Source organism: Armigeres subalbatus, unplaced genomic scaffold (assembly GCF_024139115.2).
Source record: "Armigeres subalbatus isolate Guangzhou_Male unplaced genomic scaffold, GZ_Asu_2 Contig274, whole genome shotgun sequence".
In the NCBI taxonomy this organism is placed as follows: Eukaryota; Metazoa; Arthropoda; class Insecta; order Diptera; family Culicidae; genus Armigeres; species Armigeres subalbatus.
Window position 1 is genome coordinate 1226361 of NW_026943013.1, and position 25429 is coordinate 1251789.

Below are 25429 nucleotides of genomic sequence, written 5' to 3' on the forward strand. Positions count from 1 at the left end.
GACCCGACGCCTATCTCCGAAACGCTCGAGCAGCTGTGGGTTGTTGTTGAAATTCCTCAAAAAACACTAAGTGTCGGTGTGGTTTACCTGCCTCCCGACCGAAAGAACGATTGCACGATTATCAACTCGCACATCGAATCGGTGAGATCCATCTCATCTCGAATAGGTTTCCAGTCTCCTGCTCTTCTGTTCGGTGACTATAATCAAGCAGGTCTTCTTTGGAGCTTTCCCAACAATGGTACCGTGGGGCATCGAAATCCGTACACTTAAGCACCTTAGTATATGAAAAAGTAATTAGAAAATAGGAATCGAAAGTAAATAAAACGTTTGTCATTGACACAGGAGCATGAAGGCTTCTATTTTTTAAGTGTTTCACATTTACTCATTAAAAACTACGAAAAACATGATAAAATAATGAATTAAACCAACTACTCCTGACTCGAAATCCGTCCACCGTGGACGGATTTCGAATCAAGGTATCAAAATCCGTACAGCTATTTCTTAACTAAAAAATTCAATTGAAACAGTCTGATTGACTAAACTACCATTGTAAATAGTTCGATACGCACCTTGAGAAGCGATCCCTTCGATTTGTATTCCGCTTATCTTATGTAATGATTTGCTATTAGCAATTAAAACACAGTTAATTTTGGTGTAATCATGCTCCACTTGAAAACAAAATGGCGGCACAAACTCCACGTATGGTGGGTGGAGATTTGTTTTTGAATTTTGTTGTTTTAATTTCAAAGCCTTCTTTCCAATTCTATGCCCTAAAAACTGACTGTCAAGTATCTGCACAGGATAAGATTAATTATTTCTACATTAATTACCTTTAACCTCCTTTAATTTAGTGATATCTCATGAGGTGGACGGATTTCGGTGCTGTACGGATTTCGGTCCCGCACGGTACACCTTTCATCGACCCAATGCAATCGCACATGCCCGCAGCCTGCTGTGCACTTCTTGACGGATTCAACTTGCACGGGTTCTTCCAAATCAATACCAACTTGAATCGCAACGATCGCTTACTGGATCTCGTCTTAGTGAACGACTACGCTTTGCCGAGCTCAACTGTTTCCTTGCCACTTGAGTCGTTGGTAGATCTTGACGCTGACCACCCCGCCCTAACTTTGTCATTAAATTTGCCTTCGCCTATAGTGTTTGAACAGTCTCCCGAAAACTACTCATTGGATTTTCGGCGGACCGACTACAGTGCACGCATCGCATCGCGCTTTCTGCATCGCGCTTTCTGAAATCGATTGGCAAGTTATTGAAACATCCAGTCATATCAACGACGCTGTGGATTACTTCTGTAACAAGGTAGAAGAGGCAATTTTCCTTGTTGCACCAGCTCGCAGACCTCCACAAAAACCGCCATGGTCTAACTCCCGTTTACGGACACTAAAGCGAGAACGATCAGCTGCTCTCCGAAAATACAGTAATTCACGATCAACTTATTACAAACGATTATTCAATGTTGCTAGCCAGTGCTACCGTAACTATAACCACTCCCTGTACAATCGGTACGTGAAGCGAACGGAAGCTAGTCTTCGTGCTAATCCCAAGAGATTCTGGTCATTCGTGAACGAGAAGAGGAAAGAATCAGGACTGCCATGCTCAATGTTTCTAGGAGACACGACGGCCAACAATGAACGCGAGAAATGCAATCTATTTGCACGTCATTTCCAACGCGTTTTCAACGCATTTTCCGCATCTGAAGTGCAAGTGGACGATGCAATCGTTGATATGCCAGGCGATGTCTTCAACTTCGAACTTCCCGCATTACAGCTGACATGGTAATAGCAGTAACGCAGAAATTGAAGCTATCGTTCGCTCCAGGTCCCGACGGAATACCAGCATCCGTGCTAAAGCTATGCAAAGACGTTTTGAGCCAACCATTAGCAATGCTATTTAACCTGTCAGTTCAGCGTAGTGAGTTCCCGACACACTGGAAATTTTCCTTCATGTTTCCGGTCCACAAAAAGGAGACAAACGTGATATTGCAAACTATCGGGAGATTACTTTCATGTGCTCTTGCTCCAAGTTATTGGAAATAATAGTCAATGATAGCCTATTTAGGTGTTGCAAAACTACATCGACAAAGATCAACACGGATTCTACCTGAAGCGTTCTGTATCCACGAATTTGATACAGTTTACTTCCTCCTGCTTACGGAGCATGGACTTAGGTTGGCAGGTTGATGCTGCATACATGGATTTGAAGGCAGCGTTCGACACAGTTGACCACGGAATTCTGCTTGCCAAACTGGAGAGACTCGGAGCATCTTCAAGGAGCGTAGACTGGTTTAGATCCTACTTGCGAAACCGTTCAGTCAGCGTAAAAATAGGTTGTTCGGAATCCCAACTGTTTGTTAATAATTCTGGAGTCCCGCAAGGCAGTAATCTTGGGCCTCTTCTATTTTCTATTTTCATAAATGACGCCTCCCTGTTGCTACCTCCTGGATGCCGCTACTTATTCGCAGACGACACAAAAATAGTCAAAATAGTAAAATGTTACTCCGACTGCTATTATTTACAAAACATGGTAAACATCTTTGCTGAGTGGTGCTCAAGAAACTTGCTAAGACTAAGTATCGAAAAATGCAACATTATCTCGTTTCATCGGAAAAATCAACCATTCACATTCGACTACGTCCTCAACGGACAGACTCTTCTTCGGGTTCAGCAAGTTAAGGACCTTGGTGTTATTCTGGACAGTGCCCTCACATTCCGTGTCCACTATAACGATATCGTGACCAGAGCTAATCGTCAACTTGGCTTTATGTTCAAAATCGCTGATGAGTTCAGGGATCCGATGTGCCTCAGGTCTCTCTATTGCTCGATTGTGAGATCTTTATTGGAATCGAATGCTGTTGTATGGTGTCCTTTTCAAGCCAATTGGATTGCTCGAATAGAAGCCGTTCAAAAAAAATTGTGCGGTATGCACTACGCTTTATTGGTTGGCGTGACCAATGGAATTTGCCACCGTACGAGGAGCGATGTCGTCTTTTGAGAATCGAACCACTTGACGTCAGAAGAAGATTCGCTCAAGCAACGTTTGCAGGAAAATTGCTCACAGGTGACATCGATTGTCCAGCATTGCTGGCCCAAATTCAAATATACGCACCAGATAGACCGCTTCGTCATCGTAACTTTCTTTTTCTGGAATCGAGGAACAGCAATTATGCTTTGAACGAGCCCGTCCGTGCAATCTGCCATCAATTAAATAATTTTTTTTCTTACTTTGACTACAATGTTTCTGCTGACGTGTTTCGACAACGACTACTAGAAGTTTTCCGTACCGCCGGACGTTACCAAATAGATTTAGAATAGAATAAGTCATATTCATTGAGACAATCATTGTCAGTTGGATAATAAACAAACAAATAACAAATAACAAATCTCGTTGATAATTGTCTCTCGGTTTGCATGCCTATACCCATTAGAGTGGGGCGCAGTTGTATGGAAAAACGCAAACTTCGTCCGATCAAGTGAGATCAAGGTTTTTCTGAATCGTTTTGGGACCCCAATCAACTGTGCAAAATATGGGCTCGATTGGTTGCGACCTCGCATGCCGCATCGCGTATTAAATTTACATGGAGATTAGGATGGAAAAACGTACTTTTTTACGTTTTTGCTCTTAGCGGCTTCAATTTATCATCAATCACGTGACTCAATACGTTAGCATATAGTCTGGAAGATGCTGAAAGACTTTGCCGAAGAAGGTTCGTAGCTAGAGGGTCTACAAAAAATGTTATTACGTTTCGAAAATTGATTGTTCATACCATATGCCAGAAATCAATGTTTCTGCCAGCACTACCGGACGACCTATGGATATCGAAGGGCAAAACCCATCTTCCTTCTTGTCGGATTTTTTTTCTTTATGAAATGATTCCGGATAGCTCCCATTAGCTCTAAAGCCCTATAAGATCAATTATTTTGAAATAACACTCAGTTAAATTATTGGTCTACATAGTTCGGCAGTGCTGGCAGAATAAACGATTTTTTGCATATGGTTTGAACACTCAATCTTCGAAGCGTTATAACTTTTTTCGTGGACGTTCCAGCAACGTGCCTTCTTCAGCAAACTTTTTCGGCATCCTTTGGGTTATACTTTAACGTAATGTGCCACTTGGTTTACGATGAACTGAAACCTCTAGTAGTAGAAATGCATAAATATACGTTCTCCCATACTAATTTCCATACAAACTTCAAACGCGATGCGGAAAGCGAGGAAGCAACCGATTGGTCCTAAATTCTGCACAGTTGTTCAGGACCCAGAATGGCTTAGAAAAACCATTGATTTGAAAAAATGACCATGACGCCCCACTCTAATACCCATTCCCCACTTCATTGCAAGGCCCGCTACATTTGATTTGATGGGAATCCACCGCCATTCATTTCCTTCAGTCGATGATAATATTTCCGCTACACAACAGCCTACGAAATGATGATACTTGCGATGATCGGAATTAATCCAAGCCAGTACTGTTCGAGAGTCGGTCCATAGAATGAGCTTCTTTACAAAAATATCGTGCATTCTGATGACACTGTTCATCAACCGTGTGCCTAATACAGCGGCTTGGAGCTTCAAGCGCGGAATGGACAACATCTTCAGCGGTGCCACCTTCGACTTCGCTGATACCAAGGCAACATCTGTTGAGGTTTCCATGCGAAAGTATTTTACGCCAGCATAAGCTGATTTGCTAGCGTCCACAAAAACGTGGATTTGCAGCGTGGAATATGTTTTTAGTGTACCACCGACGAAGTAACAACGTGGAATACGAAGTGAGCCTAACTGCTGGAGATGCCCACACCATATTGTTTATCGTTCATTTAGCTCTTTACTGATATTGTCATCCCATTCAATACCAGGAACCCGTATATCTTAAATAAGGATTCTACCGTGGATTAAAAAGAACGTGATTAGGCCTAGCGGGTCGAAAGGACTCATGACGACCCGCAGCACTTCCCGATTTGTGTGAATATGAGCTTCAGATAATACGCGATTTAGATTCTCTCGTATCTCGAATGAAAATGTGAAATAGTCACTAGTTGGTATCCATTTCATTCTTAGGACGGATAGGGAAAACTCTTCCATTCCTGTTTGGACCTTCTCCATAGACGCTGACTGGGCTCCAATACTATTTGCAATATCGGCCGTGTTTGACAGAAAGTTGCGAATTTCAAACCCACCTCTTTCATGAATCTCTTCAACTTGTCGGCCGATTATGATTGCTTCCTCCTTCGTTCCAAAACTGTCAAGGTATTCGTCAACATAGTGATGACGAATAATTGCATCCGCTGCCTTAGGGTTCTCTTCCATAAACTCTTACGCGATGCGGTTCTTTCCATATTGGGCCGAGCTTGGTGAACATATTGATCCGAAGATTGCAACGTCCATAACAAATGTGGAGGGCTTCAGTTCCGGTCGATCTCGCCAGACGAAACGTTGGAATTGTTTGTCCATTTCCTGAATTCTGATACGGTAGAACATTTCCTTTAAATCAGCCGCTATAGCGTATTGAAACTGAAACGTCAACATATCTGGACCTCTCAACAGAAGAGAGTCGAACGAAACACCATCCACAGTTGCTCTTGCATCCATTATCAATTGAACCTTGTTCTCTTTAGGGTTGATGACCACGCCGATTGGGAGGTACCAGCATTTTTCCGGTTTCGTAGTAATAAGTTCATGTTCTGTTCAGCATACTGTTTTTCCTCATAATAGCGAATTATTCTAAGTACACTCTCGTAAAGATTTTCATCCTTACATAATTTTCTCTCGAGGCTACATAGTCTTCTATAGGCCATAGCATAACTCTGCGGGAGATTCACGATGTCTGTTTTCCGGGGAGTCCGGTTTCGAAACCAGAAGATACCATTCGAGTTGTCTTATCAAGCATTTCTCGTGCACGTTTCTCTTCTTCAGACTCAAGATGTGCTGTTGGGGAGATTATTCCGACATTATCCAATGACATGTAATTCTAAACCATTTGGTTCGTAGATGCTCCAGCCGAGACGGCATTTGGCTGCTATGGGGTGGCCCCAACCTCCTTCGCGTATCTTTAGCGGTATTGCGAGCTTCAGGTTGTCAAGACCAATCAAAAGCTTTGGAGTAACATTCTCGAAATCCTTAATTGGTAGACCTCTAAGATAAAGGGTATGCCGCCGCTAGTGGTTGATAGCAAAGTGATTGCGTTGACAGCATCAGTTTCCCGACCGTGCGAGCATCGAAAAGTTATGTCCACCAACAGACGACTAGATGTAGATTTGCTTCGTGCTGCATTCCCGGTCCACAAGAATTGCAACGGCTCGAAGTGGATCCGGAGTATCGAGGAGCGTTTTACATAGGCCAATTCGAAAAAAAAATGTTATAGTGGATTCTCTGCCGTCAGCGTCGGTTCGTGGTTCTACATATCGGCAAAGAATGCGAGGAAAAATTAGAGGATTACAAAGCCTACCTGGATATCGATCCACATAGTACTTCGCACATGGGCGGCATCTGGAAACGGCTTGTATGCTCAGTTAATACGGCGTTGACGGTATTTAACGATGGGCATTCTATTATCAAGGTCTGGCAGCTATTATAGAATCAGAGGCAGGAAACACGTTGACGCAGAATCATTTCGTCCGCGGAGACGACGGAACAATTAATATGAAACATGCCGTTTCACAAACGAGTCAAGGCGGACAAACTGTGGACACGGTGGGTGTCTGAATATTTGCCATCGATCAACTGGCGGGAAAAATGGCATGGTCCCGTGACGACCTTGTTTGCATCGCGGACGCGGTGCGGAAAAGTTGGATTTGAGGCATCGTGATGGGGGTCTATCCGGGGGTGGACGGTCAAATTTGTCAAGCGATAACAAAACGGTTAAGGGTAAGTTGAGGAGGCCGGTGACAAAACTAGCGGTGCTGGTAATACCCGAGATACGGGGAGGGGGTATGTTGGCACCGCTACCGCGATCTTTTCTGGAGCGACTTTCCAGACCAATCAGCCACTACATAGCCATCGAACAGCTGTTAGGGGACTCGGGATTGCCGTTTTATATTAATTGACATGTACCATAGTTGGGAAAGTTCGATTGATCTTTGGTTACTCGTGAAGACCTGTAGGCCTCACTCCTGCGATTTGTTGGATAACTGAAAACCAATGTCGTTGGAACATTGTATTCTATACATCAAAAATGGCACGTACCATATTTAAAACAGCCCGATTGATCTTTGGTTACTCGTGTAGATTTTGGGTCCTTACTCCAGAGATTTCTCAGATGGCCAAATAACTATGCCTTTGACACTTTCTATTATATACGTCAAAAGGAGTTTGTATCATATTTAAAACAGTCCGATTAGCATAAGACCTTTGAGGTCTTACTTCAGGCTTCTTGGATGATCAAGATTAGAGATGGGCGTTCAGATCCGGAACCGGTCAAATGATCCGGATCTCTAAAGTGAGTGAATGATTCGTGGATCATTTTTTAAAAGATCCGGTTCACCAGATCAGCAAATTATTTGACCATTTGTAAGGAAATAATAAAATAAAAAGTTCATTCTTTGTAATCCATACGCTTGTAAACAAGACAGGGTAAAGTTATTATCAGTACGGTTCAAAAGTGTGAGCCAGAATGACGAAGATTTCAGCTTTTTGCATTCTCCTTACGTTTTGTTCTAAGGATCCGATCCGGTTGAAAGATCCGGATCATTAGAATAAATGACCCAGATCTGATCCGTTCATCAAAGTGATCCGTTTTGATAAGAAAATTATTTTGAGCTTTTTAGTGGAATGTTTTCACCTGTCATAAAACGAGTTTATACAATCCCATTGAATTCAATGGGATTGTATAAACTCGTCTTATGACAGGTGATCCGTTTTGCCCATCTCTAATCAAGATCTTTATCTGTAAATTAAATATGATCTTCTTTTTCTTCTTCTTCTTATTGGCATTACACCCCCAAACTGGGACAGAGCCGCCTCGCAGCTTAGTTTTCATTAAGCACTTCCACAGTTATCAACTGCGAGGTTTCTAAGCCAAGTTACCATTTTTGCATTCGTATATCATGAGGCTAACACGATGATACTTTTATGCCCAGGGAAGTCAAGACAATTTCCAAACCTAAAATTGCCTAGACCGGCACCTTGAATCGAACCCAGCCACCCTCAGCATGGTCTTGCTTTGTAGCCGCGCATCTTACTCACGGCTGATCTACGTATCTCTAAGACCATGTACCAAATTTATCGTTTTAATTTTTATTTTATTATAGATGTCTTAACAAATATTTTTCAATTTAGTGGTCCGACGCATTCCATCGGCTTTGTAACTAGATTCAGTATAACAACCCAGAAATTGCTCTGACGCGTATTATCTGATTGACGCATTTTAAACCGAGTTCCCCCACTTTCCTCTTTCGATCCCTCATTAGCGTTTCATTATCACAGATCATGCCTTAAGCAAATAATTCATTATGTACAACGGTGACCAAAAAAAAATCATACGATTCACAACTTTACACATACCGATCACATGATGTGTCGGTTCTCTTTGCCTCCAGCAATCTGCTTCTTTTATTCTAAATTAAAATTAAATATCCAGCTATTGATAAGAGCTTTCATGGGATGCGATTGGAGATTGAGAGAGAGAAGAGGAGAGAGTGATTCTTCGACCGATGTTGCATTAAAGGGTGTACGGCATCAAATTGAACCATTTGAAACCACTCGCAAAAAAATGACTATTAACAGATTGTCATGAAATTTTCAGGGACTGGAGTACAATGCGTAAGCTTTAATTCTCGCTTAGCTTTTCAAAAGGACCTAAGTAACATTTTTTTCATGAATTAGTTTGAATACTGCAATAAATAGCTTTCATGTTGTTCTGTTGATTGCGCTATTCAAATTAATTCATGAAAAAAATTTTACTTAGGTACTTTTGAAAAGTTAAGCGAGAATTCATTAATACATCTAAACTTTTTTCTCAAATGAACTCGTAAGATTTTAAACAAGTCCTTAATAAACATTTTGATGTTGGACAAGGGTGTCAAATCAGAATCCAAAATTGGGGACCGTTACAATTTGTCAATTTCATTGAAACTTTTGATTATTCAAACTTTTATCCTACCCAGTAGAAATATCAAAACCAACCAATCCTGTTCATGCTTTCCTAACACGGTCAACAGAATGATGTATGTACTTTTGACCCAGCCGTTTTATTTTCTGTGGGTATTAAAGGTTCCGTATTACGTGCTCGCGCGCCATTCCTGTTCGTGGATCCACGCCAACTAGTCACGAAGAGTGAGCACGGTGAGAACGATGGCGCTGGTTTCTGCATCTGTAGCGGTTCAGCGGCAAACTATTGAGTGGCTATCGTCGGCGTCAGCGGCACTCCAGTGGTTCATGGTTCGGGGGTCTGGTTTTCTTGTTGATTGGGAAGGGGCATTATTGAAAATAATTTGGTTTTTTTTTCAGAACCTCAATTTTACAGTAGAAAAGGTTGATCTGAAAGAAATTTTCATCAAATTGCAAATCATCGCTTGACGCCATAAGAAATTTGACAGTAGAATCACAAGCGCGCGTCGGACTATTGAATGGTAGCTGTTAGTGATTCAGAAGGCACAGTATTGGAAATTAATCGGTTCTCCTCTGGACCAACAGTCTATATAAGGGAAGGTTAAGCCTGGACTAATCTTACAACCACAAAGGGAGATTTTGCAAACAAATATTAGCATGGATGACATCAGGATCAGGATGTGAAATTTTATTTCAAGGTTCTGATTTGGTTTTGTTACTGTTAGTGTCTGGAGAGGCGCTTTATGTTAAATAATTCGGTTCTTTCCAGAACCACAATTTTATAGAAGAGAAGGTTAAACCGAGACAAATTATAATTCCTTGGCTACGGCAGAAAGTTTCCATTGAAAGCAGAACCACGAGTGCGCGTCTGAGATAATCGCTACAAAAAATATTTCGCATAGATGCCATCAGTAGGAAATTGTGGGGCACTATTTGCCTCCTTAATAATTATCTAAGGGGTGAAGCATCATTCGTTACATTATTTTTAACATTACAAGTGTTTGGCCACTTGGCCCTTCATCTTTGATTCGGTTCAATAGCAATGGTTAGGATTTAAATATAATTTATGAAGTTTATCTAATGTATCAGAATAGCCTTAAGGAGGCATTGATTAATTTAGAAAATTGATAACCTAACTACTATGTACACTAATATTTAGAATAAAAATTTGATAACCTAGATCGGAACTAGCGCCCTAAGCGCTTCTTGGTCCGAGTGCAGGCTACGGACCCTAAACTTTTCTTTACACTCACCAAAGCGTTCATGTAAGGTTTTTATCCCGGCCAGACGGTAGACCTCGGATGTTCTTGTCCTGGGAGGGGTGTTGAGGATCATCCTCAGGAACTTGTTCTGGACCCGTTGAAGTTTGAGGTGGTGGGTTTTAGCGCAGCTCTCCCAGAATGGCATGCCGTATTCGATGACAAGGAGGATGATTTGCTTGTAGACAGCAAATTTATTTTTCAAGGACAACGACGACCGGCGGTTGATCAAAAAGTACAGTAGTTACACTTTGTCACCGTTTCGTCAACCTGTTGCCTGAAAATAAGCTTGCTGTCGAGGGTCAAGCCAAGGTAGTCGGCCTCATTTGCCCAGTCTCCAGGCGGAACAGGTTTAGGGGATTTAGAGTGGGGGAAAATTATGACCTGGATCTTCGCCGCGTTGATACAGATTTTCCAGCTGGTGAAGTACTCTGTCAGGGCATCCAGGCTTCGTTGGAGTTTTGCTACTAGCGCTCTGATCACTCTACCGTTGTAGACGATGAAGGTGTCATCTGCGAACAGAGACAGAATGCCGCCTTCTGGAGGTTCTGGCATGTCGTAGGTGAACAGGTTGAAAAGCAGGGGCCCGAGGATACTGCCCTGGGGGACGCCTGCGAAGATGTTGTGCGCATTGGAACTCGCTCCGCTGTTTGAGGCCTGGAATGTCCTTGCCGACAGGTAATTGTTGATGATTTTCACCAGGTAGCTGGGAAGATTGTAGCGTTGTAGTTTGTACACCAGGCCATCATGCCATATATTGTCAAATGCCTTCTCGACATCGAGTAAGGCCATGGCGGATGTTTTTGAGACAAACTTGTTCCGTCTGAGGACGTTGGTAACTCGAGTCAGTTGGTGTACAGTTGACCGACCGCGTCGGAAACCAAACTGTTCCTCGAGCAAGATGTTGAGATTTTCGGCAGACTCAAGTAACCGGTGATAAATAGCTTTTTCGAATAGCTTGGATATCCCTGAGAGAAGGCTGATGGGACGATAACTTTTGGAGGAGGAAGGATCCTTTCCAGGCTTCCGGATGGGGATGAATTCCAGGACGATGGGAAGTAGCTGAGCCGGAGAAACTGATTAAAGATCAGCGAGAGGTGCTCAAAGAACGGAGCACTCATGTGTTTGAGCTCGAGATTCAGGATGCTATCGAAGCCTGGGGCCTTCTTCGATGATTTGATATAAGCCGTCAATTCGCCAGCTGAGATCTCCAACTCCTCCGAGAAGTCGTTGGGAATCAAATAGATGTTGTTAGTATGCTCGTTGACGGTTGCTTCATGTGGACTGACGATGTTCTGCCCAAGATTGTGTGAGCTGACGAAGTAACGACCTATTTCAGCGACCTTCTCTGCAGGAGTTATCAAGCGATCTTTAGAGCCATTATTGTCTAGTGGGATCAAAGGTGGAATGGTCATTTTCCAGAACGGCTTAGCATAATCTGGGAGAGTGCGGATTTTATTCGAGAAGTCGTTATTTTTGAGGTCAACCATTCTGGCCTTGATAATTTTTTTGATTCGATTGCAGCGTGCCTTAATCTCAGGCAGTCCAGTACGCTGAAACTGCCTGCGAGTGACATTCCGCAATCGAATCAAGTCTTTGGTGAGTGTATCGATGTTTAAGGAGTTGCTTACCTGCCGAGCCGTCGGGACATGCTGCTCTCTGGCCACCGAGATTGCCTCTTCGATGGCGCACAGCTGGCGGTCGATACTTTCCGGCGTCCCTGGACGCACCTCGTAATCGATGGTGTTGTCGACGCACTGCTGGAACCGCTGCCAGTTCAGTCGATGGTAGTTTCGCCTTAACAACTGGTGCCGATTGACCGAGGAGCCCACTTCCACCACCACCGGATAGTGATCCGAACTGAGCTCCTAGTAGACGACCGGCTGCGAGACGTGGTCGTTCATGTTGGTTATGTATAGGTCGAGGGTTGCGTGGACACCGGACCAACTCAGCCGAGTGGGGGAATCCGGGCTCAAGATCGTGTAGTGGCCTTCCTCCATGTCGTTGCTCCAGATGGTGCCGTTTCGATTGCCGCGACTGTTGCCCCAGGCTTGATGTTTGGCATTCAGGGCGCCGGCAATGATATACTGGCCTTGCCTCCGCGTAAGCTTGACGATGTCCCTCCGAAGAGCAGCCGATGATCCATCGCCGGCTTTGGCTTGCGTTGGATGGACAGTACGCAGCGATGAGCGCGATTGTGCCGACCGAAGTGGTGATATTGACATCGATGGCCTCGATGACACTGAGCTGGAAGTTTGGAAGCAGACGACAGTTGATGTTGTAGCGAAGAGCGATGCCCACACCGCCTCCCCTGGTCGGCCGGTCTAGTCGCACGATGCGGAAGTCCGGGATGTTGACGTTCATCTCCGGTTTTAGGTGCTGCCCGGGGTTATCTAGTACCGTGTTGAAGCATTCCGCCATCCGCCCGTGGAGCGTTATGGGTTTTTTATACCAGAAATTATGCACAAAATCGGGTCCTGGTGCAGCCCAATTCCTGGTATACCGGGTAGCCTCACGTATGTCTTTAGCGGTTACGTTGATAGCGGTCATGTCTCGCCGTTGTGTATGACGGGGTTCTCCAATAGATTGGACCAAAACTGCGTGACTTCTCCAATCTCCGGAAGGCCCTCACCAAAATCGGCTTTGTCGTTTCGGATGTGGTTGTAGAACTCCCTTTCGTTGATGTTGAACATTTGATTTTGCTCCTTCCTCTTCGAACATTCTCCATAACGTCGCAGTCGTTTAGCAAGAGCACTCAACCGCTGTTCATGGGTGTCGAGAATCTCAGTTATGTTCGCCTCAGTGAGATCACGGAGTTTTGTGGGTTTCACAATTTCAGCAACATTCTGAACTAGCCTGGTTGATCGATTCCCCTGCTTGTACTGTGTTAATCGACCAACCTTTAACCGCAGTGTGGCGATGCGGGTCTCCAGACGTCACATCCACGCGGGTTTTCGTGCTTTGGGGCGTGCGCGTCCATCACTCTCAGCTTGTGGGCGCGTTCGCAATCCCAACGTTCTTACAACAGCCACTGCAGCCGAATACACGATAAATTGCAGCTCCTCAAGGTTTTTCACGGTTTCCAAGTATTGTGGCAAAATATCCTGGTTAAGGATGCTTAGTGTACTCGTCAACCGATAGGAGTACTCCAACTTGGGTATCCGGTGTCGGGACATGGGGTCTGTCCCACGGAACTGTGTAACTGCTGTGCCCATATGGTTAGCTAGCTCGTCCTTCAATTGCTGTCGTTGCAATTCCACTGTTGGTCCTGGAGCGGCGGGTGCAATCGAATCGCGACGGTTACTTGCGATTGATGCATCCAACCCAACAGAACTCCGTCTCGACGTATCGCTCGATCTTGCCTCCTCCTCCTCTCCTAATTCCCTCTGCACTTCCCGCTTGATGTACTCTACGTCTTCTGGAGTCAGCATATTATGTGACATAATAGCTCTCTGGCGTGTGTACAACTTGTTCTGGTCAAGCTGGGGTGCAAACCGAGGGAACCTCTCATTGAACATCTCCAGCATCGCCGGTCTGCCGGACATATCCGTCTCCATCCTGGTGCAAACGTAGTAGCAACGGATCACGTATTGATTCATCTCACTTGTCCACATGATCCGTTGCCGTCGGCGGCCTGCCAACGTGAGTGATTGACGTCGATCAACCATAGCAACAGCAACAGGTACCGCATTGCCTTGGTGATTTCTTCTGCTGCTGTTTCTGTTTTGCTTTGTCGGCACGGGCTGAGCCCGATGACTAGAGGGTCGCTGTTGCACCTTTCCTTCCTCTAGCCGCTGGCCGCTCGCTCTGTCCCCCGTTCCAGGACCAGCTCCAGTAGGGGCTCCCTCCTCGAGCAATCGCATGGGTGGTATTCTTCTTGAACGTAACTCCATATCTGGGTGTGCTTTCATTCCCGGAAGCTACGGGTTCTGTTAAGTTATTTAATTCTTTACAGTGCTAAATAGCTAGGTTCAAGCGCCAGTGCTCGCCCGAGGGTGGTTTATCATTGGTGCTTAGGAACTGGGCCTTCAGCTCCCTAACTACTCAAAATGGTGGTTTTTCATGGACACCCAGGGTATTTCACCTGAGCTCCTATCTACTTCCACCTTATTATTATTATTATTATTATTATTAGCCAATGAAAAATGTTAACGTGCGAGACCAATAAAGCATTTCATGTTCCATAATGCAAAATTGTGGAGCTCCAGCTCCAACTTTTATTCTAGCCCAGTATCTTTGGATCGACCGCAGCTCCGGTGATTACGGGGCCATTGGCATAAATATGGATTACTGGCATCTTTTCTCAAGGTGTGGATTTTTTGGGTGAATGCACAAGATCATGCATATCGCGCACGATCTTGTCCTTCGACTGTAATTTCGAAACTGCTGGAAATTTCACAATGAAACACACGCAGTTCTAATAACACATGCTAAAACCGCCGTACACAAAATTTCATCATAATCAACCCAGGAGACGAAATGCTATCGTTCTTTGAAAGTGATGCAATTTGATTCTGTACACCCTTTACACTATTCGTGATATCACATATCCAAAAGCCGAAGATTGAATGGCAGAACAATAAACAGCGACTAAATTTTTGCAAAGATTCAGTTCTACTTGAGCTGTAATTAAGTCAAGATGAATCTCTTCAAAGAGTGCAGCTCGGCGCTATTGGTTGTGTTGATTTCAGCAATTGAAATCTCTGAGAGTAAATATTGCACGAATCAAGTAAAGTAAGCGATTGATTTTGATCTGCTGAACATTTGTTATTCAATTATTTTCTTTTTCCTAGGACTGCAGTATCGAAAAGTTATTCCAAAACTACCACAGAGAACCAATATATTTATTGTTTCGGCTCCAGACGTGCAGTTGCTTGTACCTGCCATTCAAATCAATGCTATGTAATCGATTAGTGCTCAATATTGGGATCCTAATAACCGCTCCTTATCTGTGTTCTCCCTTTCAGCTTGACTACGCAGTGACCAACAAGCAAGGCTGCTGCGATGGGTACCACGAAGTCGGATCTGAGTGTATTCCTGTGTGCAAAAATGGCTGCACCAATGGACGCTGCACGGCACCCGACACATGCTCGTGCAATACCGGATACCTCATGATTGGCGACAGATGTGTACCGCAGTGCATGACCTGCGTCAACGGAGACTGCGTTGCTCCGAATCAATGCGTCTGTTCGAAGGGATTCATTAAAAATGATGCTGGATTGTGCGTTCCTAAATGTGAGGATTACTGTGTTAATGGCGATTGCAGCTCGGAGAATCAGTGCGTCTGTAGAGACGGTTACTACTTCAATGAAAAGCTCTTAGATTTCGGAGTAAAGAACAACACGGTTTGTACGGCCAAATGTGACAGACCGTGTGCAAACGGAGTATGCTCAGGAAAGAATCGTTGTGATTGTCTTTTCGGGTACGAACTGTCCAAATATGATCAGTTCACGTGTAATCCGGTGTGTGATCCCACGTGGGTGGATTGTACCAATGGAATGTGTACGGCCCCAAACAAATGTGTTTGTAATAGAGGCTATAAGTTGATTCAAAACAAGTGCGTCCCGGATTGTGATCCTAAGTGTGAAAATGGCAACTGTAGTGAACCGGGAGAATGTATTTGCTGGCACGGCTACCGGAAATTGAATGAATCACATAAATGCACTGCATTGTGCGATCCACCATGCGAAAATGGCGAATGCATTGGCGTGAATAAATGCAAGTGCCTGAATGGATATCAATCAGTGAACAGTAGTTACTGCGAACCAGTGTGTGATGCACGCTATGTAGACGCCGTGAACGGAAGCTGTATTGCTCCGAATGTTCTACGCTGTGATGTAGGCTTCGTTATCTACCAGGAAGGAGACTCCAAGTTGGCTTGCGAATCAAAGTGCAGCCCTAAATGCATCAATGCTACTTGCCGAGAGGACGGTTCATGTCAATGTTTAAATGGGTACCAGCAAGTCGCAGGTAGCTCACATGCCTGTGAACCAGTTTGCGATCCACCCTGTGAGAACGGACACTGCATCGCTCCTGGTTCTTGTGCATGCGAGTATGGATATCAGAAAAATCATAACACTACAAACAAATGCTCCTTCTACTGTAATCCGGAAGTGGTCGACTGCAATACGCATGGTAACTGCACAGACGTCGACACCTGTGACTGCCACGAAGGTTTCGAACTAACTGAGGGAGCGGATACGATCCTAAGGTGTACTCCACTCTGTAACCCGGCTTGTGTAAATGGGCACTGCATCGATACGGATGTGTGTGAATGTCTGCTCGGATTCAACCAAGTCAATTCATCTTATTGTGAACCACGCTGTGACCAACCCTGCTCAAATGGGATTTGCCAAAAGCCAAATGTATGCAGCTGTTTTGAAGGCTATACCGCCATTAATGATTTCGACTGCCAGCCCTTTTGTGATCCAAGTTTCATTAATTGCACCTATGGTTCCTGCATTGGTCCCAACAACTGTTCCTGTCACAATGGCTACGAACTTTCGTCAGATAATGATGTGCTGTCCCAATGCAATCCAGTTTGTGCCAGTCTGCCGGAAAACGCAATTTGCACTGCCCCTGGGATATTCAGATGCGCCGATGGACACGAAACCAGAGACGACGGATCATGTAGCCCAATTTGTGATCATGACTGTGGGGAGGGAAAATGTGTGGCACCTAATCAGTGCCAGTGCAATCCCGGACATGCTGTCATTGATGACCCGTGGTGTGTCTCAATATGCGAAAACAACTGCACGGTAGAACAAGGCACATGCATTCACTTGAACTGTTTGTGCAACGAAGGCTACGCCAACCTTGAAAGCCCGTACTTTTGTCTTCCAGTGTGCGAGGGTTGTAGAAACGGAAACTGCATCGCACCAAATGAATGTGAATGTAACGATGGATATGAGCTATCAAACGTCACTTCAAACTGTGATCCAATATGCTTTGATTGCATTGGTGTTTGTTGTATAGAGCCGGGACATTGCAGGTGCGATCAATTAAAACAAATTTCGGGATTCAATTGGGCAGTTTTAATTGTTTGTTTATGTGCCACAACACTCACCGCAGTCGCTGCTTTTTTGGTATACAAATTTTATATAAAGAAGAAATTCTCTCGTACCTACAAGTGTCAGTGTAAGTAATGCGTTCGATTTTACCAACTTTCCAATTCGAAAAAATATCCTTCTTTTCAGACGATCCAACAACCGAGAAGGCATCCATCGGTTCCGAAACGCAGATAGCTTCATAATGACGATCATAAAACTCATAATGGATGACACTAAAAGCTTCCAATCAACCCATATGAGTAATTCTCGCTGAAACCGGGCCACTATTTGCACGAGGTTCTTAAAAATGCCTAAATTTATATTCTTTCGAAAGCTTTCGGCGAGTATATAAAGGATCCGAGTTAAATTCTTCAGAAAGATCTCGTTCGTTATACACGAAATCATTTTAATGTACCCTCGATTTGGTCAATTCTTGACTCACCAAAACTGTCATAACTCCAACATTTCTCAACCGATCATAGAGATCAGCATATCGTTGAAAAGAGGAAGAGTGTATCCTCAATTTGCAATAATAGGAATATAAGCAGCTCAATTGAATTTGGCCGCCATCTTGGATTTTTTTTTGGAAATTATTTTTCCGCCAGGTTTGCAACCACCAATTTTGAATATTAATACATTGATGGAAAGCTTAGCTTATATTGTGCATTGCGTCCAAAAATCTCAGGTGTATGTTTTTTTTTTTCTATCAAAAGTTATGTACGATTTACCAATACTAAAATTCTTGAATTATTTAATACCATAACTTGAATACGGCTTCGTTATGCTCAAAACTTTTGAGCCCTTCAAATAAAATACTGTTGTAGATATGCCTTTCATTTTTGAAACATATTTGGCTTAGAATAGTGTATGAAATCAAGGAACTGACGTCGTAGTACCATATTAACCATAAAAATAATGTTCGTTGGTCAGATGGGCCTTCAAAATATAATTTGGTAAATCGTACATAACTTTCGATAGAAAAAACCTTTATTTTAAACACTGCACCAAGTAGTTAAAAATAAAGTTGCTAATTACTTATAATAATTCGCAACTTTGTTGCATTCAGATTCAGCTCAACTTTGAATTCGTTTCGTATCGTACGAATGTTTATTTTTTGACAGCTAAGATGAGGTGGCGAATGTAGCCAAACATTTTGAAAGGGGTATTTTTACTAATTTGATGCACTCCAATTTTTTGATTAATGCTATTTACATCTGTAATAAATCACTTTACGTTTTAATTTTGCACCATCTGATGATAATATTTTTTGATATTATGAATAATATGGTATGAACATGTAAAACAGATTCTGTATAGATGTAAATATGATTGGTCACAATGAAATCAACTTGTTCCAAATGTAAGGCTAGAATGAATTTTGCTTGTATCTCTTTCATCTAAATTCTCTCACCATGTAGTGAGCATCTCAGTGCACAGTTCATCAAGAAAAGTTTGACAAGTGAGACTCAGTTTTCGTTGTAGACTGGTGAAAAATGAGGAACGAAAAGAGAAGTGATGGTGATTGATACCTTCTGCGAAACTCGCTTTTCCTTTCATATTGCGATTTTCGTTTCTCACTAATCGTGAAAAAAGGCTATTTTCTTCTCGCGAGAAAGAAAACTACGAACCCTGATCTATACCCAAATTGTACAATCGAGTTTAATCCACATGATCATTCATGTCAATAAATTATGTTGCGGCAGAGAACAATAAGATTCCATCTTATCATGCCAAATTCCATAGCTTGAAAAGCCAATCATATTTACATCTATACAGAATCTGTTTTTACATGTTCATACCATATTATTCATAATATCAAAAATATTATCATCAGATGGTGCAAAATTAAAACGTAAAGTGATTTATTACAGATGTAAATAGCATTAATCAAAAAAATTGGAGTGCATCAAATTAGTAAAAAATACCCCTTTCAAAATGTTTGGCTACATTCGCCACCTCATCTTAGCTGTCAAAAATAAACATTCGTACGATACAGAAACGAATTCAAAGTTGAGCTGAATCTGAATGCAACAAAGTTGCGAATTATTATAAGTAATTAGCAACTTTATTTTTAACTACTTGGTGCAGTGTTTAAAATAAAGGTTTTTCTATCGAAAGTTATGTACGGTTCGCCAAATTATATTTTGAAGGGCCATCTGACCAACGACCATTATTTTATGGATAATATGGTACTACGAAGTCAGTTCCTTGATTTCATATACTATTCTAAGCCAAATATGTTTCAAAAATGAAAGGCATATCTACAACAGTATTTTATTTGAAGGGCTCAAAAGCTTTGAGCATAACGAAGCCGTATCCAAGTTATGGTATTAAATAATTCAAGAATTTTAGTATTGGTAAATCGTACATAACTTTTGATAGAAAAAACATACACCTGAGATTTTCGGACACAATACACAATATAAGCTAAGCTTTCCATTGATGTATTAACATTCAAAATCGGTGGTTGCAAACCTGGCGGAAAAATAGTTTTTAAAAAGAAATCCAAGATGGCGGCCAAATTCAAAATGGCTGCTTATATTTTTATTATTGCAAATTGAGGATACACTCTTCCTCTTTTCAACGATATGCTGATCTCTATGATCGGTTGAGAAATGTTGGAGTTATGACAGTTTTGGTGAGTCATGAATTGACAAAAATCGAGGGGTCCATTAAAATGATTTCGTGTATAACTAACGAGGGGTTCATCTTTCTGAAGAATTTAACTCGGATCCTTTATATACTCGCCGAAAGCTTTCGAAAGAATATAAATTTAGGCATTTTTAAGAACCTCGTGCAAATAGTGGCCCGGTTTCAGCGAGAATTACTCATATGCGAGTTTACTACCGGCGCCCAATAATATCCTTTAATAGTTACCGCGTATTAAATTCTCATTAGTGACATCGTTTATTAAAATTGTTATTGCATACACCCAAGCTGTTATGCCCGAGTGAGTTTAAATTGAAAAGCTTTTTCCATCCGAAAGCCGTATGTCGGAGGCATCAATCAACAGTTTTCAATCCAATTAACGATATTTTGCGTTGAAGTGCAAAGAGGGGGGGCAGAGATAGCATATTCTGATATTCCGCTACAACGAACGCTTGAACTATAAAGTGTTTCACCCTGGGATCGGTACATAATCCAATTTGAGGTGAAATGGAAATTAATAAACCAAACTTTCCTTTTCGAGGAGTAAGGGATTGAGCATGTGGAATGGGGCGTACCGAATCGGTGATAACACTAATGCCCATAAGTGGTTTTCGAATTAGCTAATGTACGATAGTTTAGTGAAAGCTCTATCGATTTGTGCCATCCTAATCGACTAAACCCTAGATTGATCCACCTAGCGGTGCTGATGAATTTCTCAAGTAACATTTATCCAAGTAACATTTTTAGTTTTATAACGGCTATGAAAACCATTATTTGCTCTTCATGACTTCAATAGCTATACATGTAGATGAGAAATCAGAAGAATTTAATTATTTTGGCTGTTACGCTTTTTTCAAATGTTGGTCTAGAGTTAATGACAACAGGTGCTTCTCCGGGAGATTTTTCATAGTCAATGATTTTTCTGCTTACTCCGGAGGCATTAAAGTTTGGCCAATTTCATCAGTGGATTGAACGGAAATAGTAACTTAGAGGTCAAGTATTTCCTAAAAATCAGGTCACGCCTCAAGTCAATAAAATTAAGCGCAGGGACAAATATTCTAATTTTTATTCTTTTTAAGGACATAGTTGAAAGAGTACCACGATGGCAGTCAAGATGGCACCGGACCTTCCACGGGTCAACCCCACACCTCCCGCACCCCTCTCCCACCAGCATTCGAATGCTTCGAACAGCATCGAACAAAAATTTAATATTCAAATTACTAACCTGTTCACAGCATATTTATTCACTTCCCGTGATAATGAACATGTTTATCCAAAGAGTCCTATGCATTTCATAAATCAGCTGTTTCGTGCCAATTTATTAGCCGTTCGCGATGTGGTGGGTTTATCACTGCACTTCACTTCTTCTGAAATGGCACTGAAAAAAAAACAAGTTTTTACTCACTTCTACGCACATGAACACCCCGAAATGTTGATGGAATACAAATTAAACATCAATTTTTGAAATCAGTCACTTGTTTAAACCGAAAACTTAATATAAACTGCTATTTTTGTCCAAAAAAAAACAATTAAAAACTGATCGCGGAGCGAAAGTAAACAACGGCACCGGCAGCAGCAAACTAATAAACAGGGTGGTTCAAAAAATAATTTTGCTCCGCCACGCTCAGTCGATTATGATTTATAATTTGGGTGTTATCCGATGGTTTGGGTTGGTTTGATTAGAGGCTTACCGTGCACAGGTCGTTTCAGGTTTGTATGACAGTTGATATGGCGAGCTTGAATTTAACATTATTCTGATTCTGGCACTCCGTCATTGGGCGATGGCGAGGGGGGAGACCATATGACTGGATGAAATATTCAAGAGCTTCAACTCCATAGACAATGAATGTTGAATGGTCGCTGCAATAGTTGGAAGTCGATTTTAAGCGAGGTTGCGAATCTTTAGCATGATCATTAGGCTTCTCAGAAGGCATTAGTGAAACGTGCAATTCAACAAAATACCCAGAATTTGTCTGTGATATCTATCGCACCAGGTGCAGATACTTCTAGTCTAGTCTAGTCTACACAATCGCGCAAGGGGCAAATGCTTCATACAAAAAGTGTGGCGTGGTGGTGAGTGGGGTATACAATGCTATTTTTGCGTTACGTAATCAATGGATTTTTCCTGCGATGCGGTTCTCGTTCAGTGAAGTCTCAGAAATGTTGCTTTCATCTATATACTTATTCCAGCGTTTGGAGGGGAGGCACTGTAGCCAGTGTAATAAAAGGTTTAGTTTCCCATACTAGTTTTCATACAAACTTGAACCGGCTTGCGCTCAGCCAGTTTTTGTTCAAATCGGTTTTTGGAGGATACTCGGAGCATGGGACGGAAACGAGTGAGCGTGGTGGTGCTGGGTCGTTTTTTGAACCACCCTACTAATATTCTTTGGTTTTTTATAAATACGACACCAATACTACTACAGTATATGACAGTTTTTATTTTACCAATACTTTCAAAGCTTTGTTTTGGTACTCAACCCACCTTCACCTTAAATCTTCCGAAGTATGTGATTTATGTTTTTCAAATCTGCTTTACCACATATTGCTTAATCATTTGATTCGTTTCGAAACAATAAAACTCATCCAAAGTTTTTCTGCATAATTCTGAATATTTCGAAATCCTTCACTATAAAAAAAAGACGGCATGAAAAAATAATTTATAAATCAACTGAACAAAATCGAGTTTAGGGCAGTTTTAAACCGAGGGAAAATTTGGTCGGACTAAAGGCTAGTTTCAAGCAGGGTTGTAAATATTCGGCAGCACTGGATGAAGGTGATGTTTTTTTATTTCATTTTTTTACTTTCTTCCTGCTTTGAAATCAACCTCACATTCCCGGAGAGGCAGAAAAGTAAACAACAGAACTCACATCACCCACTGCGCCGCGAGGATGAAATTTACCACAACAAAATGTACACATTCACCCACCAAATTGAAAAAATTCACCACGCGTTTAAATGGGGCACTCACAGTCATACGGTAAGGCGCGAACTGAGTAGCATGTCAGAGCGACTTGTGAGTGGCAGAATGCGAAATTGAATGGTCGGCGTTGGAAATGATTTTTCGGCTGCACTCAGTCGCACTCACCACGGCGGCGATGAAGGCGACTGCAGATTATACTGAGATCCATGTTTTTCACTGCATTGACTGTGAAATATTTCTACCCTGGTTTCAAGGTCCCCACGTACTTTGAGGCTAGTTCACACATCAGGAGCATGCATGCTTATTTTTCTACCTAGATGACTAGATGAACTTGATTTATGGGTTTCCCTTAGGGATCATCCACAAATTACGTAACGCTTAGAGGGGGAGGGGGGGGGGTGTTGAACGAGCTGTGGCAATCCATACAAAAATATTCAATGATTCATACAAAAAGTGTAACAAAGGGGGGGGAGTTGAAAATGGCCAATTTTTGCGTTACGTAATTAATGGATCTTCCCTTATGAAAAATTAAAAATTCGGTCCGATTTAAAATACAATCTGGGGGAAATCTCCGAGAGTCCGAGCTGTAAACCATACTATAAATCGGCCAGGATTTTTTTTAACTTTTCGCGACGAAATTCCAGCTTGGGAGCACATGGGAACAAGATTCCCGAGGTGTGATCCTACTTTTAGCGTCATTTAAATCAGTTTCGATCAAAAAAGACTATCAATTGATCAAAGTAGACTGAGATTTGACATTTATTCTCATACGCCAACCATATTCATGGAAATAATTAAAATTGCATTTTATTAACCCTTTTGTTACCGACAGGGTACCCGGGTACCTTTTTCGTTTTCAAGTGAAATTTTTTTAGGGTTCTGAACATCGCAGGAAATTGAAACTCCGTGACATCTTCAAACTCGGAAAAATTAAGGTTTGGGTGGTACGAAAATAAAATCCAAGTAAGGGGGGCTTTGGGAGGGGCTTCTGAATATTTTTACCCCCGTAACGTACCGACAGGGTACCCAGGTACCCACGTTCTTGGTATGACCATAACTTCGTCAGTTTTCAACCGATTTGGACGATTCCGTTTGCTATGGATTAAGAAATTCATCCTCTATCCGTTCCATGTCACACAGGACCGATCCGGATTACCTGGTTACCGGAGTTCCGGATTTGCTAGACCATGTCTCAAAAATAGAGAAGTTGATCTTATAGAATCCAAATGATGATTTCTTGTATCCTGAGCTACCAGTTTCGCAGAAAATTCGAGGATTATGACTTCCTAACGTATTAGGACCACGTGATCATATGAACTCGGAACGGACATCCCGGAATAGGTTCCCGTGGGCCCTATAGTGGCCGCAAATTCATTCCTGGCAATATAAGTATCAAAATTCTTGAAATTGTTTCGGGAACATGTTATTCATATAGTTGAAACAATAGGATGGATATGAACCGGAACGGTCATTCTGGAACAGGTTCCCGGAGGGCCCGTAGTGGCCAAAGACTCATTTTGAATAAACCCTAGCAATATGGGTATCAAAATTCTTGGAATTGTTTCGCAAACATAATTTCCATGTAGTTGAGACCATAGGATAGATATGAACCGGAACGTTCATTCTGTAATAGGTTCCCGGAGGGCTAGTAGTGGCCAAAAATTCATTTAGAATAAACCCTGCCAATATGGGTATCAAAATTCTTGGAATTGTTCTGGAAATATATTTTCCATGTAGTTAAGACCATAGGATGGATATCAACCGGAACGGTCATTCTGGAATAGGTTCCCCGAGGGTCCGCAGGGGCCAAACACTCATTTAGAATAAACCCTGGCAATATGGGTTTCAAAATTTTTGGAATTGTTCCGGAAACATGTTTTCCATGTACTTGAGACCATATGATGGATATCAACCGAGAGAAATTGAAAGTAAAAAGTGAAAAGTGAAATGAGAGAAATGAGAAGAGAGAAGTGGAAAGTTACACAATGTTATGAAAACTCATATGTGAATATGTACGTTATGTGGAAGATATTGATTTGGAAAATGTATTGGAGGTAACCACTTTCCCTTCGATGGGACTCGAACCCATGACCCTACAGTTCGATGGGTTCGAGTCCCATCGAAGGGAAAGTGGTTACCTCCAATACATTTTCCAAATCAATATCTTCCACATAACGTACATATTCACATATGAGTTTTCATAACATTGTAAATTAACGTCCAAGTCGGGTGGTTTAATCCCCGGAAATAGGCAATTACCTTTGATTGAACTGAAGTTACACAGTGTTGACCCGATTTTGTCACTCCCCGATTTTATCTACCTCCGACTTTATCACATTTTCGACCCGATTTCATCACGTTCCGCTTTTGTCACGTTTTTGACCCATTTTGCATCCATAAATTTTATTGAAAATTTCAGTCGTTCTTTTTTATTTTTGTAAATTATTCAGCAAACACCAATGATACTTACAGCGTCTGTGGTTCATTAT

At 42.1% G+C, this 25429-nt stretch overlaps 1 protein-coding gene across 4 annotated transcripts in view; it reads left to right on the forward strand.

Moving 5' to 3' along the window:
• The window catches only part of LOC134203866 (cell death abnormality protein 1-like), a 32860-nt gene extending 12620 nt beyond the window's left edge, over positions 1–20240 (forward strand). The window contains exons 1-5 of one of the 4 annotated variants that reach the window (XR_009977723.1): positions 14942–15056; positions 15116–15224; positions 15290–17459; positions 17519–17624; positions 20201–20240. Coding sequence is in view for 3 of the 4 variants with exons in the window: in XM_062678701.1 (XP_062534685.1) it covers positions 14962–15056; positions 15116–15224; positions 15290–17459; positions 17519–17574 (2430 nt within the window). In the remaining variant the exon portion in view is untranslated. Of the gene's footprint in view, positions 1–14941; positions 15057–15115; positions 15225–15289; positions 17460–17518; positions 17717–20200 lie in introns of those variants that run through there. The other 3 variants (XM_062678701.1, XM_062678702.1, XM_062678704.1) reach the window with 3 other exon arrangements.
• The last annotated feature ends 5189 nt before the right edge of the window (positions 20241–25429 follow it).